This window comes from Myxine glutinosa, chromosome 4 (genome assembly GCF_964187855.1).
Source record: "Myxine glutinosa chromosome 4, kmMyxGlut1.1, whole genome shotgun sequence".
Lineage (NCBI taxonomy): Eukaryota > Metazoa > Chordata > Myxini > Myxiniformes > Myxinidae > Myxine > Myxine glutinosa.
In genome coordinates this window covers 20,907,024-20,926,345 of record NC_136264.1, presented here as the reverse complement: position 1 = coordinate 20,926,345, position 19,322 = coordinate 20,907,024, and the positions used below count along the sequence as shown (strand labels likewise).

At 45.5% G+C, this 19,322-nt stretch overlaps 1 protein-coding gene across 4 annotated transcripts in view; it reads left to right on the top strand.

Moving 5' to 3' along the window:
* Positions 1-19,322, top strand: part of LOC137424489 (cubilin-like) — a 425,110-nt gene that overhangs the window by 372,863 nt on the left and 32,925 nt on the right. For all 4 annotated transcript variants that reach the window (XM_078775514.1, XM_068111984.2, XM_068111983.2 and 1 more), the window contains 4 exons: positions 8,061-8,399; positions 14,723-15,061; positions 16,353-16,691; positions 18,610-18,948. In XM_078775514.1, coding sequence (XP_078631640.1) covers positions 8,061-8,399; positions 14,723-15,061; positions 16,353-16,691; positions 18,610-18,948 — 1,356 coding nt within the window. The remainder of the gene's footprint in view (positions 1-8,060; positions 8,400-14,722; positions 15,062-16,352; positions 16,692-18,609; positions 18,949-19,322) is intronic.

Genomic DNA, 19,322 nt, shown 5'->3' with positions numbered 1-19,322 from the left:
CCATCACGAGCAACACCGTCATGGCCAACATCTCACACCAAACCACCTTCCAATAGAACATTCACCACAGACCGCCACAACTCCCCCACAGGTGCACCCGAGCTCCACGGCACACCCGAGCTCCCCACCTGCAACTCCCCCCCCCCCCACCCCCCGAAATCAGTGTTTCAGAAGCATGACTCCATGGACGGCCAGAAAGCCAGACAGACGCAGGGGTGAAACATAACATCCATTCCCCTTCAGTGGTGAGTCCACCACCCCAATTCATGAAATATTCATATTCAATCATCCAAGCTTCACAATTCCAGACACAGACGTCTTCATCTTACAAATACAACAATTGCTTGGTCAACCTCAGCCCATCTTGGCTCTCCAAGAGCTCCGTGCCCGGACAGTTAGACAGACAATCAGAGAGGTTCCACATTACAAATGCAAACATTTGATGAACCAAAATAACAACCACTAACACCAAATTTGCACAGGAATTCCTGCTACCACAAGCCACCTCTATCTTCAATCGAAATGCGAAACACTTGCTCCCATGTCACCACTTCACAGCCTTTCTTGGGAAGCGTGCTCCACCATGCAGCACCACCTCTACTTGGTGCACACCTCCTGCACCGAACCACCCAACACATGTCATTGACACGGCACAAGCCACAACCATACCGACAATTGAAACCGGAAGGTTTTTATCCCTCGGATGGACGTTAAATTCACATTTCCCTTCTTAAACCGTCAAATCTCAAATACTTTCCCTCATCCGTGTGCTCTAATAGTGGGGCGGCTTAGCCCAAATATTCAAAAGAATTGTGCATTTTGTGAAACAAGCACCAAATTTGGCACAAATGTACATTAATATGTTGCGAACATTTTCAGATATTGGGCCACTTGAAATTCCGTAATTTTTTTTTTCAAATTTTTTCAAATTTCGTAATTTCTAATTTTTCGGGTGACACCGTCACAATTTCGGTCTTCGAGGCCGGCCGATAGGCAAAGTGTGACCGGAAGGGACGAGGTTCTCCTGACCACGTGGCCCTCGATCTGGGAAGCGAGAGGCGTTCCATTAGTGGACGCGCCCCTCACGCCCGACTTTTGGGCGGCCCCGGCAGGCCGTTTGTTTTGACGTTCCGTGACAGGCCCCGCACCCCCACCTCCGGGCCGACCGGAAGCTTGTGCTGAGTACATCATACCTGAACAACTCAGTGAGGCAGAACACAGCAGTGCACACCAGGGTGACCCCTTCAGTGCATAAACCAATTAACCTGTCCACTGCAGGGCATATAGAAATGAAGTTATTTTCTGCATATAATAATAATATAAGTTCAGTTCTATATAACAATTTCTGTTATCACCACTACCACTACAACTACCACTACTACAAGCTTTGTCTGGAATTTTGTGGACTAACAGACAAACAGACATACAGACAAGCTGGGATCAAAACATTACCTCCTTCCACCATTGAGTGTAGAGGTAAACATCATGGAAATTATATCATGCCCTAGAATTAATTCATGCTTACCCGTGTATTTGCTTCACTGGTTCACAAGGTCTTTTGCATACATGTAATTCAGACTCTCGTCTTGATTGCTGACCACACAATGTTCGCAACATATTAATGTACATTTGTGCCAAATTTGGTGCTTGTATCACAAAATGCACAATTCTTTTGAATATTTGGGCTAAGCCGCCCCACTATATCGGCCGGCCTCGAACACCGAAATTGTGACGGTGTCACCCGAAAAATTTGAAATTACGAAATTTGAAAAAATTTGAAAAAAAAAATTACGGAATTTCAAGTGGCCCAATATCTGAAAATGTTCGCAACATATTAATGTACATTTGTGCCAAATTTGGTGCTTGTATCACAAAATGCACAACAGGTTTGCTATGCTGCTACACTATAAGAATCCGCACATTACATAAGTCCTAGTTTCGCTTCCCCAGCCACTCGAAATGTCATCAATGTACACGACATTAAATATGCGCATTTCCCACCGGCAAGACGGAATCATTCTCTCGCCTCGCGATTCCCCACGGCTCGTGCCTCGTCATGGGGGTACTGCCTGCACGTCCGCACTTCGCATTACCACGCTGCTGGCTCCCAAAACAATCTTTCTGATCACACACGTATCCCCTCACCGAACTGCCATCTTTCGTTCACAAATTATGTACGCAAAGCGCTGCGAGATGATATTTGCAAAACTTCACACCGATACCCATCCACTTTGTATAATTTATGCAGACAAAACAAGGGCCCTTTGTCAATCATACACACGTCCATAAGTCGGCCAAGCACACACGTCAATGACACACATCCTTGCAAGCATACACACGTCCCTACCGTCTAACCAAAATTCGATTTAATTTCAAATTTGAGATCGCCAATCGGCCTGACGCAAGCAATTCAACACGTTGACGTCATGCTGTCTTTGATTCAGAGCGCACTTTCGCGCTTCCATACAATATACTTTTTGGCCCGGGTTTCAAGTGAATTTAGCTCATCTACATGCCACGTACACTCGCAGGCGAAATGATAGCTCCAATTTTACCATCTCATACAGTCTGCGTGTTTAATATCCACATATACCAGTGAGTCTCTCAGACTTTGCACGAATACTGGATCGATTCTAATAATGTACCCTCAATCGTCACTCCCATGCCAATCGATGCAACGGATTTTGGATCATTCGTTCCCTTAAACATTCTTCATACCATGTGACCATTGCCACCTCGTACCGGCTCGCATTTTACACACTGCGCACACACAGCGGTGTCAACAGTCGTAAAACTCACAGCACAACGACCCGAGTCAGTCCAGGAGCGGACTCCATATTCCTCCGAAGGCACACTTACATTGCAACTCAGAAGCGCTCTCCACCAATTTGCTGTTGACCAAGCGCACACATCAAAATAGTCACCTGCTGCGCGTACAATGCCTTTCCGACCAACTTGTCACCAACAACTCACTAAGGTTTAAATACCAATTTATTTCCTGGAAGTCCTTGGTGTCCTTGTGTTTATACTTCTCCCACCCCCCTTCCCACGCCGCCTCCCCCCAAGCCCTCTCCCTCCCACACATTCCCGATGTCCCTCACAAATGTTGTGTTTATGTGCTTCCCCTTCTCTCCCCATCTTGTCTACCGCTCCCCTTTTTATATACTTTGGTTCTTTGTCTGTTTGATTTGTTTGTGTGATAAATGTTAGCTCTTTTACGAGCCTCGATTTATGTATACAAAACAAAAAAAACAAAACAAAAAACATACATTACATCATAAATTCATGCACACTCGTCTCTTTGTACAATCTTGTTCAACAATCCTCATTCATTCATGTTCCTCTCACACCATTCAAAGGAATGGGGATTTGAGGATGGGGTGAAAAGGGTGGAGGCAGGGAGGGTGGTGCCTGGAGCCCGGGGACAGGGCCCAGGTCTCGGGAGGGTAGGTGTCTGGTAACTAACTCCCCTGTCACGGGGTTTTGATCCTGAACCAGCGGCATCAGTCGCTGGTTTGCCTGCTTAACTATTTCCTTAATTGTTTGTTCCTGTACTTGATCCGCTTGCTTCCTCTGTCCTTGTAGCTTTTACCTGGCCCCCTGCTGTGGGCCTATCTTTTCTCTTCAGGATCACCTGTCCTGTTTGTTTCTACCTGGATTTCTGTTTTCCTGGGCTTTATCTCAATGGAGTTTCAGCACTGTCCTGACCCTGGTCTCTATCTGACTTGACCTTGTAGTTGCCACTACCCCTGCCAAGCCTACCTAGTACCTGCGCTCTTCCTTTTTTCTGGCCATGCCCCTCGGGTCTTCTTCGTTAGCTCAGCCTATACTTTCCCTAGTATGCAATGGCATACCCCATCTTGTCTCTGGACTGCCCTTTCCTGGGAAGTTCTTGGTTTACCGGCGTTGCCCTGCGGCCGTCTAGCCTCACTTTCCCCCCTCTCCTGATAACGTCCCTATCCTTGGTAGATCAATAAACAACCCATTACTCCAGGGCTAAATGGCCTGTACTGACAATTTGTTCGCGATACAAGCACGGGCGGCGCAAGGGGGAACAGACGAAACCTGGGGAAGAAGTGTGGAGCGCAATTTGGAACAACCCCTCAGCATAAAATCTCACCTTAATCAAATTTAGTTCCGGCCGGCCTCTCCTCTCAGGTCTCCAACCAGGGTCCGTTTTCCCCAGCCTCGCTCCGAGTTGTATCCCACTTCTGACACCAAGATGTCGGGAATCGAACCAGGTTCCACAACAATCAAAGAGTAACAAGCATGTTATTGAAAGACCAATCACAGCTGTGGAGAGAGATCAAGAAACATCAAGCTCAAATCAAGCAGAGAAGGTGCAAGACACTCTCTGAAAGTAACTCGGCAAGGCGTTTCTTATATACATTCAAAGTGAGATAGAAATCTCTGCTAATTCTGCATGTTCAGCGGTTTTCACACCACACAAAGAGAGGGAAAGTGGACTAGCAGCCCCTACCCTTGTCCTATCTTGTTTGGCACACTGAGCCAAGGGAAAGTGTAGAAGAGACGTTGTAGCATTCCCAAGTTCTCTGAGTTAGTTTTTTGTTTTTTTATCTCCTGTGAGGATATTTCCTATCTTTTCTCTGGGTTTATATATATACACAAAGAATTAAGTTAAGCACCCCCCCCGTTTTTTTACAACCTCGCACATTACAAGTTTGTTGTCGTCAAAACAGTGTAATATACCCATGATATTGCTATATTTTCTGGAGAAGTGATATTATGGTCACATAAAAACATAACAATCATGCCGTTTTCAATATTTTATGCTGAATAATTTAAGGTGAAATGTTTTGGGAATTTTAGGCATATTTTCACCTCAATTTAAGTATGGAGCTATAGGTCCATCACGGACAGTGTGGATGACGTTTATGTTTTCTAACGTACAGTCATTGTTCTGAGAAGACCTCTAGCGATCTTTGCGTCAATAACGTGTGTAGGACCCACGTGATCGGATCACTGACTCAACCAATCACTTTTTTTCACTTTGATCACTCAATTTCATCAATGGATAATTGCTAATGTCATACCAATCATTATTTGATCTCACATACCTTAGAATATATGCCAATGTATACATATACACAAAGAATATATATTAGGGGGTGCTTACCTTAATTCGTTGTGTAGGGGTGCTTAACTTAATTCTTTGTGTATATATAAACATCTCTTGTACCAACATCTGTAACATCGCTTCCTTTACTTCTACCTTCTGTTTGGTTCTAGCCTGGGTCTGATCAGCGGCTGTGCATAAAGTTTTCGCTGCCTGGGCCCTCCAACCGAGCATCACATACTTCAAATGTTTTCAGACAGGAGATAAAAGTCCTTCCATAAACATTTTTGTGAGCAGAATTTGCGGGATAGCCAATACATTCGCAAACACCCCATGAGTGATTAAAGCCCGTGTTAATCGTTCCAAGAAATCCCCGGCCATCTCATCCTTTCGCTGGGTGATCTTATAAACCTTATCCCAATCTTGGTCCGGTGGCCATAGCTCATGCAGTATTGCATCAAAAAGGGTAGCGACCAGGGCTCTCCAATCTGCTTCCGACTGGCCTTCCCCTTGGTCCTCCGGCCAGTTGGCAGTTAACTTTGCCTGTCGCCAAACCCCAGCTGAAAGCACGTGGTTACACATTACCCCTACGTCCTGGTGGTTAAGGGTGTGACATCCAAACCATTCAGCTAACTTCTCACTCACTAGGTGTGGTCTGTTAACAGGGGCTTCATGGTTCATTCCATAGCAGTCAACTCTGTTTCCTTCCATGGTATGTGTACAGTATGCGCGATCTGGGGTACGCCCACGACTGGACCTGGTCTCAGCCCTATTTTGCGCGTTGGCATAGTTAGTAGGTGAGGGGGTTCCTCCATAGATCATATGTCTGCTATTCCCATCTGGACCCCTACTAACGAGGGATACATAGAGAATGAGCAACCGAATGGGTTGGTGGGGGAAAGGTGTGAAGGGGGTAGGGACAGGCAAGTGGAGGCAAGGCCCAGACCTCTGCCATCGGAGCTGCGGCCGCCACTGCCGAGGATACTGGTTCGGGCCCCTTCCCTTCTTCCATTATTTGTGTTTGTCCTGCGATCAGGGCTCGGTGTGGATTCCCAGCCACTTCCGGTCCTAGCGGGGCCTGTCTCCATCGCGGTTATGTGGTCACCACTGGTCTCGCTGCCCATTGGGGAGGCCGTGTCATGACTAGCTGTCGTACTGCCGGCAACATCTTTTCCACTTCTCCTATGGTATCCTGCACATTTTGAAGGTTTCCCCTCAAACTGGCTTTACAGATCGATCTTCTCGACGGACACATTCCTCAGCCAACCACCCGAATGGCTGCCAGTGTACCTTAGATTTAGTGATCACTTTCTTCTCTTTTCGGCGCAATACTTCGCGTAAATTTTCAATGCATTCGCAATTAAACGTCCCCACAATCGGGAACTCCAATTTGCTATTTTTGCTGTTCCGCGTCCATGCGTTCCATAGTTTCATATCCCTTACGGCTCTTTCCCCATGTTTCCTAAACATATTTTCCACAGCTGGCCCGTCCTCCGGGAGATTCGGGCCACCAGATGTTCCTTGTCCATGACCCATTTTGCTGGTCTTATTTCCCTTACTTTGCAACCCGTTAGGTTTAAGGGGGCATCCTTATCTGGCTCCCCCTCACTTACTGGTGCACGGCAATACCTGTAGAGTGTTGCCATCTTTCAGATCCTCAAGGCAGAGTGTCCAGGCTTTTTCTCAAGCCTGTCTCTTTGCTGGCCTCTAAGCAGGGTGTCCAGGGTGCGATTGCGAGTGTACAGACTGTCTCTTAAGCCTGCGTCATTGAAACACTCACAGCACGTCCATGTGCAACATTCCTGCCAGACCTCCACGCATCAGAGTGCGGGCTGCCTCACAAGCCTGCCTCTTTAAAACACTCGCAACGCGTTCGAGTGTCCAGGCCATTAGTCAAGCCTTTTGGAAACGCTCACAAGTGCTTGGGCCCAAGTCACTTGAATCTTACCCCTTATCTTTAACAAATCTTTGCACACAGTCCGTTCCCTTTTACCTTGTTCATTTGGATAAGTGCAGGAAATCAGGTCGAGACAAAATCCTCCACTCAATGGTGGCAAGATACCATTTTACCGAGAAAGTTCTCACCTTTTTACTGGGCACCTGGAAACCTTGCCACCACCGAGCCGTGAACTCCTCTCTCTCCCCTCCGGACGCATACCATCCTCATCGCCAATTTGTCGCAGGCACCAGATCCCCCACCTTGGAATGAGTACCTTGACGAACTCAGACAATTGCAAGAGATTTGTTAAGGACACATGCATGGAAGAAGTTGATTGGCGTATAAGCGAGTAACACCAATGTAACAGCAAAGTAACATCAATGCTCTTCACAGCAACACACACAACTTCTCAAAAAGCCACAACCAACCATCGGTTTATATACTTTCTCAAAGCTTAAAGGAATTTAGAACAAGATATGTGCCTTGCCTCATATAAGGAAATAACTATTTCTGTCTCCTCCGCAAGAGTAGACAGAGCAAGATAAGACTCAGTCACACCAACGAATTAATGGACTTTGCCAAGTGGAAATTGTTTTTAGAGAGAGGCTGTTTACCAAGGTCAGGCAATGGCTATTATCTCAACTGTACTGTAGGCCAGATGGCCAGCAGTTTCCAAGCAACAGGCTAGTGCTACCCGGAAAAAGCACACTGTTTGTTCAGCATGGACAACTGCTGCCCGAGTCAGGACATGAAATGCATGAAATCCCTGACAGTATCATTTGGTAATAGTAATAACGAATGTATAATTCCCTCCGTGGTCCAAGCGTATCTGAGTTTGGTGAAAGGCTCATGCTCAAGCAGTACAGCAGGAGGGTATGCTACAAGGCCGTGAAGGCCAATTCAAATTAGGTCTCATGAACCAACGGGCCCACTGGTGTGTTAAAAACAATACATTTAGTGTACAAAATATTCAATTTCATTAAACCTAATGTTTCTTCAACAACGTTTTCCCAAGTTGATAATGATGGTTATTTTTCCATGCAGAGTCATGTGGAGGAAACCTTTGGGCAGAAGGTTCACTCGTCTCTCCCGGGTTCCCTTTCTCCTATGAAAACAACATGGACTGTGTTTGGGATGTGAGGGCACCTGTTGGACATGTTGTGGTGCTGACTGTGGTGAACCTGGAACTGGAGGATCCTAATAATTGCCCATGGGATTGGTTGGGTGTGGCCTACACAAACACAACACAGCGAGAGATCACAATGTGCCAACCTCAAAATATTGGACGAATCATCACGTCAAGCTCCAACTTCATGCGGATATTTTTTCACTCTGATATGAGTGTCACAGGACGAGGTTTCGAAATCAGATTATCATCACAAGGTATAACTTGCTTTTGCATGACATTTTATTGACTCGGTATTTGTAACTTTATTCAAATTGTGACTTAATTATGTATGTATGTAACCCTAACTCTCGAACCCTAACAGCTTATACTTATATTTACACCATGCTTCACTGATGTTCATCTGGAATATTTTTGTTCAAAGTTATATACGCAGCACCAATCAAACCTCACTACTCGTATTACTTTGAAGAAGCAAGCAACATCAGATGCAATCAATTCTCATGGCAAAAACAAAAAGTGGACAACGCTCAGTCAAACTTTGACAAATCCGTATTTCATCTTCATTTCCAGAATATATAGTTATTTTACACCATTGAGAGATCTTTTATTCATGATTGTATAATGGGAACATCAAATAACTTGAACGGCTGCAGTTGTCAATGTGATGAACCCAGCTGGCAAAAAAACTTTGACTATCTATTGAACTTCTTCGTACCGTCCATTGGCAAATCAAAAGGGCTATTCGAGTGGACATAACACTTGCCATTTTTAGCTTTTACACGAGCCTCGACTTTGTATACAAAAAAAATAAAGTGAGATTGTTATTTGAAGAAGAACCTGACATCACAGAAAGAAGGAATCATGGAAAAGAAGGAAAAGTAACAGTTGAAGGGTCAACTTTCTGACCAAACAAAATAGCTGTAGTTTCTTAAAGACAAAAAATTTAATCTCTTTCCCTTTTTGGAAAGGCATGATGTGCAGACTACAACAGACAAGGTAGTAGTTGCCATACGTAGACCCAATGTTTTGGGTAGCCATCAACAAGATAGAAGCCAACTTTCTCCTTGGATCCATGAAGAAGTGGATACCTGAACGCTCCTGCACCCATCTCCTGCTAAAAGCCAATGTTTCCAGCAGTAACTCTACGTACGGTAAACACTAATGTAGTTGTTCTAGGTGGGGCTGTCACTCCCAGAATTAATATCAAGGAGCTGTGCTTGGTGTTTGGACAGGGCAGCACTTGAGGTACATCCCTGCTCATGACATTGCCACATGTTTGTGTCCAGAGAAGTCAAAGGCCCTTCAAATGCCCCATACCTATAACCATGGTTAACTAGGGTAAAAATATCATGGTTTTAGCTTGGGAACGATCTGAGATGGTGGTGAGCAGTTGTCTTGAAGACCTGGAGGAACGAGTGAGATTGAAGAGGATGATGAAGTTGATTTGACAAGTGGGGGAAAAAGAGGAACAAATGAGTGATGGTGAGCAGTCATGCTGGATTTAAGTAGTTTCATCAGAAGGGGGTTGATGGTGGAAAGTGTGAGTCCTGCAGAAACCTGGGGTGGGGGGGAGGGGTTAAAGGTGACAAAACACAGTAAGAGAGGAGGGAGCAAGACTAGAACGGTCGTGGTAGAACACAAAGAGCCCACTGGCCTGCTTGCGATGGCGAAATGATCAGCCCATAGACTCCAGTTCATCATGGAAGATTCCAATAATTTTAAAAGCCTTGTTTTTCACAATGTCAAGCTGAGCAAGTTGTGAGACAGGGGAGCCAGCCTAGAGGGGAAAGCAGTACTCCATCCAGCTGCAGATGAATGCCTTGTAGGTGGATATGAGTTCAGGTATGTCAAGGACATGGTACGACGGAGGGTGCCCAGTCTGTGGCTGGCTTTGGAGGCCAACGTTGAAATGTGGTTTGGCCGAGAAAGATAATGGCTGATAGTGAGACTCAGGAGTTTGAAAGACTGAACCTCAAGAGGTATGTTAGGAAAGTAATAATAATAATAATAATAATAATTCATTTATTTTGTATAGCGCTTTACAAGAAGCCCAAAGGCGCTTTGACAGAGTGCAAAACATAATGCAAAACAAAACATGAAAACAACAATTGCAAAAAGACAAGAATCAATAGGGAAATATTTAAAGCAAAAGGAGGGAGAAGGAGAAGTGATAGTCAGGGGTTAAATGCTGCGGGTTGAATGTTGAATGCAGTGCTGAACAGGTGAATCTTCCGTGATGTTTTGAATGTGGTGAGTGAGGAGGAGTCTCTGATGGTGTGAGGTAGTGAGTTCCAGAGGGTGGGAGCAGCGATGGAGAAGGCCATGTCACCCCAGGATTTGAATTTGGTCCGGATGGGGGGGGGGGGGGGGGGGAGGGGGTCAGAAGGGTGGTACCAGCAGAGCGGAGGCTGCGGGTGGGAGTGTGTCTGGAGAGGAGGTCAGCCAGGTAGGATGGGGCCAGGTTATGGAGGGCTTTGTAGGTCAAGAGGAGGATTTTGTACTGGATTCTCCGGGAGATGGGGAGCCAGTGAAGCTTGTAAAGGACGGGGGTGATGTGGTCACGGGTCCGGGAATGGGTGAGTAGACGGGCAGCGGAGTTCTGAATGTATTGGAGTTTATTGGTGATTGTTGAGGGTGAACCATAGAGGAGGCTATTGCAGTAGTCCAGACGGGAGGTGATGAAGGCGTGGATGAGGGTTTCTGCAGCCGTGGAGGAGAGGGATGAGCGGAGACGGGCGTTGTTTTTCAGGTGAAAGAAGGCTGTCTTTGTGATCTGTTTAGTGTATTTGTCGAAGGAGAGGGTTTGGTCAAAGATGACGCCAAGATTCCGGATGAGAGGGGAGGTGGATACTGGGATACCGTCGATGTTGAAGGAAAAGTTATGGGTGGATTTTGTGAGCGTTTTTGGGCCAATGATGATTATTTCAGATTTATCACAGTTAAGTTTGAGGAAGTTGATTTGAAGCCAGGATTTTATTTCAGAGATGCAATTTGTCAGGATAGAGTGGGTGTCGGTGGAGACGGACTTGGTGGAGATGAAAAGCTGGATGTCATCGGCGAAGCGGTGGAATTGGAGACCATGACGGCGGATTAAGTGACCGAGGGGGGACAGGTAAAGGATGAAGAGGAGGGGGCCAAGAACTGAACCTTGGGGGACACCTTGGGGGAGGGGAGCAGTGGGGGATTTGCAGTTATTGATGGAGATGAATTGGCGTCTGTCAGAGAGGTATGATTTAATCCAAGAGAGGGCAGTGCCGGTAACGTTAAAGGTGGATTCAAGTCGGGTGAGGAGGATGGTGTGATCGATGGTGTCAAAGGCAGCGCTGAGGTCGAGGAGGACGAGAATGTTGAGGTTGCCAGCATCAGAGGAGAGCAGAAGGTCGTTGGTGATTTTGAGGAGAGCAGTTTCAGTACTGTGGTTGGAGCGGAATCCGGATTGGAATGTTTCATACAGGTTATTGGCAGAGAGGTGATGTTTGAGTTGAGCGGCTACAGCGCGTTCCAGAACTTTTGAAAGAAAGGGTAGGTTGGAGATGGGTCTGAAGTTGTTTAGGGTGTCAGGGTTTAGACCAGGTTTTTTAGAATGGGGGTAACAGCAGCAATTTTGAGGGATGGTGGGACGATGCCTGTAGACAGGGAGGAGTTTATTGTTGCAATGATAAGTGGAGAGAGAGCAGGGAGGGAGGCCTTGACAAAGCTGGAGGGGATGGGGTCAAGATTGCAGGTGGCAGTTTTCATTCCTATGAGGAGTTCAGAGAGGTCAGTAGGGGAGATCGGGGAGAATTGAGACAGGGGAAGGCAGGATAAGGGGGGGGGGGGGGGCAGGTGGTTGGAGGGGGAGCGGGTGCGGCGGTGGTCAAGCTGTTATAGATGTTGTCAATTTTGCGTTGGAAGAAAGAAAGGAAGGAGATGCAGTTGTCTACTGTGAATGACTGGGTGGTGGTGTCCAGGGGGCGGAGGAGTTTGTTAATTGTTGAGAAGAGTGCTTTTGGGTTTCCGGAGCCAGAGTGGATAATTTGAGAGTAGTAGGCGGAGCGGGCGCGGGAGAAGGCATCTTTGTAGTGTTGTAGGTGGTCCTTGTAGGCTTGGGAGTGAACTGTGAGACCTGTTTTATTGCGGAGTCTTTCAAGTTGGCGAGCACGAGTTTTCATCAGGCGGAGTTCAGGGGTAAACCAGGGAGCAGAATGGGTGAAAGAAACTGTTTTGGTTTTTACAGGCGCAAGCTGGTCAAGGCAGGAGGAGGGAGAGTGTGGTTGTAGTAGTCAGTGAGGTCGGAAGGGGTGTGGAGGTCAATGAAGGGAGAAGTGGACATTTTTTCAGAGAGGGTGGATGAGAATGAGGTAGGTGAAAGAGCGTTTAGCTTACGGAAGTTGATAGTGCGATAATGTCTTGGTGTTGGGGTGGGGATGTTGATGGTCATAGTGATGGCTAAGTGGTCAGAGAGGGTGAGGTCGGAGCCAGAGAGATGGTGCAAAATTAATCCAGTGGAGCAGACAAGGTCCAAAATGTGACCACGGATATGCGTAGGAAAGTTGACATGTTGAGTGAGGTTAAAGCAGGTGAGTAAATCAGTGAAGTCAGTGGTTATTGTGGAGTCAGTGGAGTCCATGTGGATATTGAAATCACCAAGGAGGAGGATTGAGGGGGAGAGGGAACATAGCTGGGTCAGAAAGTAGGAGAAGTCAGACAGGAATGACGGGTGTGGTTTGGGAGGGCGGTAGACGACAGCCATGACTGACTGTGTGCGACCAGAGAGTTTAAAAGCCAGGTGTTCAAAGGATGAGGATGAGGCGATGGGGATGAGGCTGGTCCTGATGTCTTGACGGTGGATAACGGCAATTCCACCACCTCGGCCCTCCGAGCGTGGTTTATTGACGTAGGAATATCCATTGGGTGTGGTGAGGTTGAGCGTGTAATAGTCCAGAGGTTGTTGCCAGGTTTTGGTGAGACAGAGAAAGTCCAGTTTGTTATCTAGGATGTAGTCGTTCAGGATGAGGCATTTGTTGTTGAGGGACCGGGTGTTGGACAGGGTGAGCTTGATGTTGGTTTGAACAGCGGGGATGAATTCAGGTGATTTAGCCAGGGTTCGCAGGCAGGAGGTGCGATTTTGTGCATTGCCGTGACCAGGTGTGCTGGGACGAAGAGTGTGAGTGCGCTGAGCCGACCAGAGGACGGGGATGGAGTGACCTGATTGTACATATACAAACTTACGACCGGAGCCACGGTGAATGTACCTGGGTCGGCGGAGGAGTCCATTTGATTTGATGGCAGAGATGCATGATGGGGTGGAGCGGGTCTTGAGCAGAAGGAGCCTTGCGGCGGAGTACCACAGGGTCATGCCAGGCAGGAGCGGAGAGGCGAGCACGAGGCCAAGGTTGAGGAGGTGAAACAATGGTCCCAACCCACGGGAGCAGGCCCGAGGAAACGAAGGAGACGAAGGAGCCAGGTAGGTGAAGCCAGGAGCAGAGTCGGGACCAAGCAGAGGGCAGAAAGGAGCAAAGAGACGATCACGAGGCCAAGGTTGATCACGGCAAAGCGGGAAATGCAGCGGAAATCAAACGCCGCCGCTACAAATCAAGATCACGGCGGGAAACCGCCGCCACTCCGCTGTGAAGGACACAACCCACGAGAGCATGCCCGAGGAAACAGCGAGCAGGCGAAGGAGCCGGGTAGGCGAAGCAGGGAGCAGAGCCGGGACTATGCGGAGGGCAGACTCAATGGCCAAAAAATCCGCACGACCACCAAAAAAGCAAGCCACAGACAGTGGCCCAGTCGAAGAAGCGGCGAGCATGTGACGCCTGCGTCCTCTTCAGACCGGACCGGAAGCGGTGTCCCTGTCTACATCGGAAGGTTTGCCAGGCGGTTCTTTCAGAGAGATATAGTGAAAGTAGGACATTTGTTAGGATTGAAAAGACATATTCCAAGTGTATGACCAAGTTGTGATTTTTCAAGATCTGAAGAGAGAGAAGAGGCGGCAGCCTGCCTGTCTGCAGGATGAGGGATGTCACCGCAGAGGGTAGAGTCATCAGCAAGTAGATAAAGTGGATTTTCCAGAATTATAGAGGTCATTGATGAAGATCAAGAATAACACTGGGCACAGAACACTCCCTTATGGCACTCCAGCCTTGACAAGGAGAGGAGATGAAAGGATCCGTTGAGAGCCACACATTGACAACGAGAGTAGTGGAAGTCAGTGAGCCGTGTGTGGCATTGACCTTGGATTCCATAGTCAGCGAGTTTCCACTGAAGAAAAGGAATGATTTTATGACAAATGCGATGATGGATTCCATGACCTTGCTGTTGAATGGAAGTAACCTGATAGGTCTGCAGTTGAGGGGATCCGTCTTTGCACCTTTTTATGTAATCCTGTGCTGTTGGTGGTATGCTCCAATGCCTTGAAGTTCAATGAAAATTTGGTCCAATGTCCCAACATTTTGTCAAATATTTTGTCCAGATGGGCCCACTGATGTGTTAAAGACAATACATTTATTGTGCAAAATATTCAATTTCATTAATATTTCATGTTTCTTCAACAACATCTTCCTAACTTTATAATGCTGGTTATTTTTCCATGCAGAGTCTTGCGGAGGAAACCTTTTAGCAGAAGGTTGGCTCGTCTCTCCCGGGTTTCCTTTCTCCTATGAAAACAACATGGACTGTGTTTGGGATGTGAGGGCACCTGATGGACATTTTGTGATGCTGACTGTGGTGAACCTGGATCTGGAAGATCCTAATAATTGCCCATATGATTGGTTGCGTGTGGTCTACACAAACACAATGCAGCGAGAGATCACAATGTGCCAACCTCACAATATTGGACAAATCATCACGTCAAGCTCCAACTTCATGCGGATATATTTTCACTCTGATGTGAGTGTCACAAGGCGAGGTTTCAACATCAGATTATCATCACAAGGTATAACTTGATTTTGCATGACATTTTGTTGACTCTGGATTGGTAGCTTTATTCAAATTGTAACTTAATTATGTCATTGTCTTGTACTTTTATTTACACCATTCTTCCTTGGGACACGTGTGGAAAAACATTTTGTGCAAAGTTATACACGCAGCCCCAATAAAACCTCACCACTCACGTTACTTTGAAGAAGTTAGCAACATGGGATGCAATCAATTGTCATGTGAAATGTGGACCGGCCTCATTCAAGCGTTGACAATTCCATCTATCATCTTGATTTGCAAAATATATCGTTATTTTGTATCTTTTATGGAAATGTGGAGACGAATTTGGTGGAGATGTTCAATGCTTTAAAAGTTTGAAACTTCAAGACAGGCTTTGAATGGATGCTCTCCAAGATGTATATTGCATTTGCTTAACAATGTTGAAGGATGTTGATCCAGATCAAACAGTTTCAGAAAAATGGAAGCAGGTATTTGCAGCCAGCAAGGAGTTGAAAAACCTGTACACTCTGATTTCATTTGCCTTGAGCATGCCCCCATCAAATGTTCATGTTGAGCGAGTGTTCTCGCTAATGGGACAGAAGTGTGGTGGTTGTAGGAGCAGGTGTTGTGTTGATCTCATGAAAGCTGAACTGCAGGTAACATGCAATGTCCAAGTGCCATGTTGTGATTTCATGACCTTTGCCAAATCTAAGCCTGGTCTGCTTAGAGCTTTAGCATCAAATCCTACACAAATCATCTCATTGACATACAGTGTTATGCCTGAGCAATTGCTCAATTTACCTTTGGTATGGTTATGAGTTATGTTTGAGTTTTTTGTCATACTGGAAATGCACTCTGAAACCTCAAGAAAAGTGTGAAGTATGGTAGCCCTCTCCTATATTTTGTCAAAAAGCAAAAAAATGTACTTCAAGCTGGAATTCGTTTTGATTAAAGAGTTTCACGCTCAAAAGTTTGAATCCATCTCAACAAAGTAGTATTGTTTTTACGTTTCCCACAATGACCTGTGCCTTCACATTGGGGCCTACGACCGTACAATTGGCAATGGGGCCTACGGCAACCCGCTTCACCCATGCCTGATTGTCCCGTATTTTTTTTTGCCTTGGATCTGGTCACCCTTGACTACAAGGCCGTGAATACCAATGAAAATTTGGTCCAATGGACCAGCGGGCCCACTGGTGTGTTAAAAACAATACATTTATTGTGCAAAGTATTCAATTTCATTAATATTTAATGTTTGCTCAACAACATCTTTCTAAGTTGATAATGCTGATCATTTTTCCATGCAGAGTCATGCGGAGGAAACCTTTTGGCAGAAGGTTCGCTCGTCTCTCCCGGGTTCCCTTTCTTCTATCAAAACAACATGGACTGTGTTTGGGATGTGAGGGCACCTGATGGACATGTTGCGGTGCTGACTGTGGTGAACCTGGAGCTGGAAAATTCTTATAATTGTCTATGGGATTGGTTGGGTGTGGCCTACACAAACACAACACAGCGAGAGATCACAATGTGCCAACCTCACAATATTGGACGAATCATCACCTCAAGCTCCAACTTCATGCGGATATTTTTTCACTCTGATGTGAGTGTCACAGGACGAGGTTTCGAAATCAGATTATCATCACAAGGTATAACTTGGTTTTGCATGACATTTTGTTGACTGTGGATTAATAGCTTTATTCCAAGTTGTAACGTAATTATGTAATTTGTGTCATACTTTTATTTACACCGTGCTTCATTGAGGCTCATCTGGAACAAAATATTTGTACAAAGTAAAACATGCAGCCCCAATCATACCTCACTACTCACATTACTTTGGAGAAGTAAGGAACATGGGATGAAATTAATTCTATTGGCAGAAACAAAATGTGGACAACCCTCATTCAAGCTTTGACAATTCGATCTGTCAACTTCATTTGTAAAATATGTAGTTTTTTGTATCTTCTTTTCCTGATTGTATAATGGGAACAGCAAATGACTAGAACGGCTGCAGTTGTCAACATGGTGAACCCAACTGGCATGAAAACCTTTCACTATCCATTGAACTTCATCGTACCACCGAGGATAAAATGAAAAGGACGAGTCGAGTGGACATAGTGTGCGATTGTTATTTTCAGAACAACCTGAAATCACCGAAAGAAGGAAGCATGGAAAAGGAGCAAAAATAAGAGTCGAATGGTCAAATTTGCTTCCAAATAAACTGGCCGCAGTTTCTTATAATCGTAGACAACAGGTCAGAGCTCTTTGCCTTCATGGAAAGACATGATGTGCAGATTGCAACAGACAAACCTATTAGTTGCCACATAGACCCAATGTTTTGGGTATCCATCAACAAGATAGAAGCCCAGCTTTCTCCTTAGATCCATAAAGAAGTGGATACAAAAATGCTCCTGCACACAGCTCATGGTGCAAAGCAACATTTCCAGAAAATAACTCGCCATACGGTAAACACTGATGTAATTGTTCTAGCTGTGGCTGTCACCCCCAGAATTAATATCAAGGAGCTGTGGGTGGCGTTTGTACAGGGCAGCACTTGAGGTACATCCCTGCCTGTGAGACTGCTACATCTTTGGTCCAGAGAAGTCAAAGGCCCTTCCGATGTCCCATGCCTAAAATCATGGTTAACAAGGGTAGAAATTATCATAGTTTTGGATTGAGGACAATCTGAGATGGTGGGAACAGCTGTCTTGTAGACCTGGAGGAAAGAATGAGATTGAAGAGGATGAGGAGGTTGATTCCACAGGTGGGAAAAAGAGGAACAAATGAGTGGAGGTGAGTCGTGATACTGGATTTAGCCAATTTCATCAGAAGGGGATTGATGGTGGGCCGTGTGAGCTCTGCAGAAACCTGGGGAGACAAAGCATGGAAAGAGCAGAGGGAGCAAGATGACAAAGTACATGGTGGAAAACAGAGAGCCCACTGACCTGTCTGCATTGGCGTAGGGATAAGCCCATGGATTTAGTTTAATTGCGGGAGATTCCAATCTACGATAAATGAACGACTTGTGTGTGAAGCATGTTTTTTGTGGAGTTATACTGGAGCTTTCTGATGTGGAATATGAGACACCAAAATTCTCGTCATGATCTTCTGAGTTGTTTCGGATCATTAACTACAAATAATGCAGAAGAATTCCCATGTTTTAAATGCATGCCATTTTAAGGTGTATAGAACATGTTAATATGTTCTTCCACAGCATGACATTCCAATTACAAAATAAATACCAAAAACAATGATAAAATTGTAACAAATCATCTGTTAATATTGATATTGTCAACAATAATAATTGTGGTATAATTTGGCAATAATAACACCGAACCTATAATTCCTGCCCTGGCCAAACCCATTTGGGTTTGGTGAAAAGCAAGCCCATGCTCAAGACGTACAACAGGCATGTATGCTACAAGGCCGTGAAGACCAATGAAACCAACGGGTCCACTAATGTGTTATAAACAATACATTTAGTGTGCAAAATGTTAAATTTCCTGAATATTTCATGTTTCTTAAACATGTTCCTCAGTTGATAATCCTGGTTATGTTTCTATTCAGAGTCATGCGGAGGAAACCTTTTGGCAGAAGGTTGGCTCGTCTCTCCCGGGTTTCCTTTGTCCTATGAAAACAACATGGACTGTGTTTGGAATGTGAGGGCACCTGTTGGACATGTTGTGATGCTGACTGTGCTGAACCTGGATCTGGAAGATCCTAATAATTGCCCATATGATTGGTTGCGTGTGGTCTACACAAACAGAATACAGCGAGAGATCACAATGTGCCAACCTCAAAACACGGGACAAATTATCACGTCAAACTCCAACTTCATGCAGATATTTTTTCACTCTGATGGGAGTGTCACAAGGCGAGGTTTCAAAATCAGATTATCATCACAAGGTATAACTTGCTCTTGCATGACATTTTGTTGACTCTAGGTTTGTAACTTTATTCAAGTTGTAACCTAGTTTTGTAATTATGTCTCGTTCTTTTATTTACATTACACCGTTCTTCATTGGGACTCATCTGGAAAACAATAGCAATTCGACTGGGTTGCCAATATTCCTCCGGTAATCCCTGCCCGTGACAACGGGTAGATGCCCTCGTTGACTCGTCTAAAAATAAAAAAGTTTGACTTACATTACTTCAACTCTCAAGTATCACATTTTTACCAGACATGGCAGGTTTCAAATCAATTGGTGAAGCGGTTTCGGACAAGGTTTTTAAAAAAAATACTCGTACACCCGCTCACTACAGGAGAGGCAGGAAGGGTC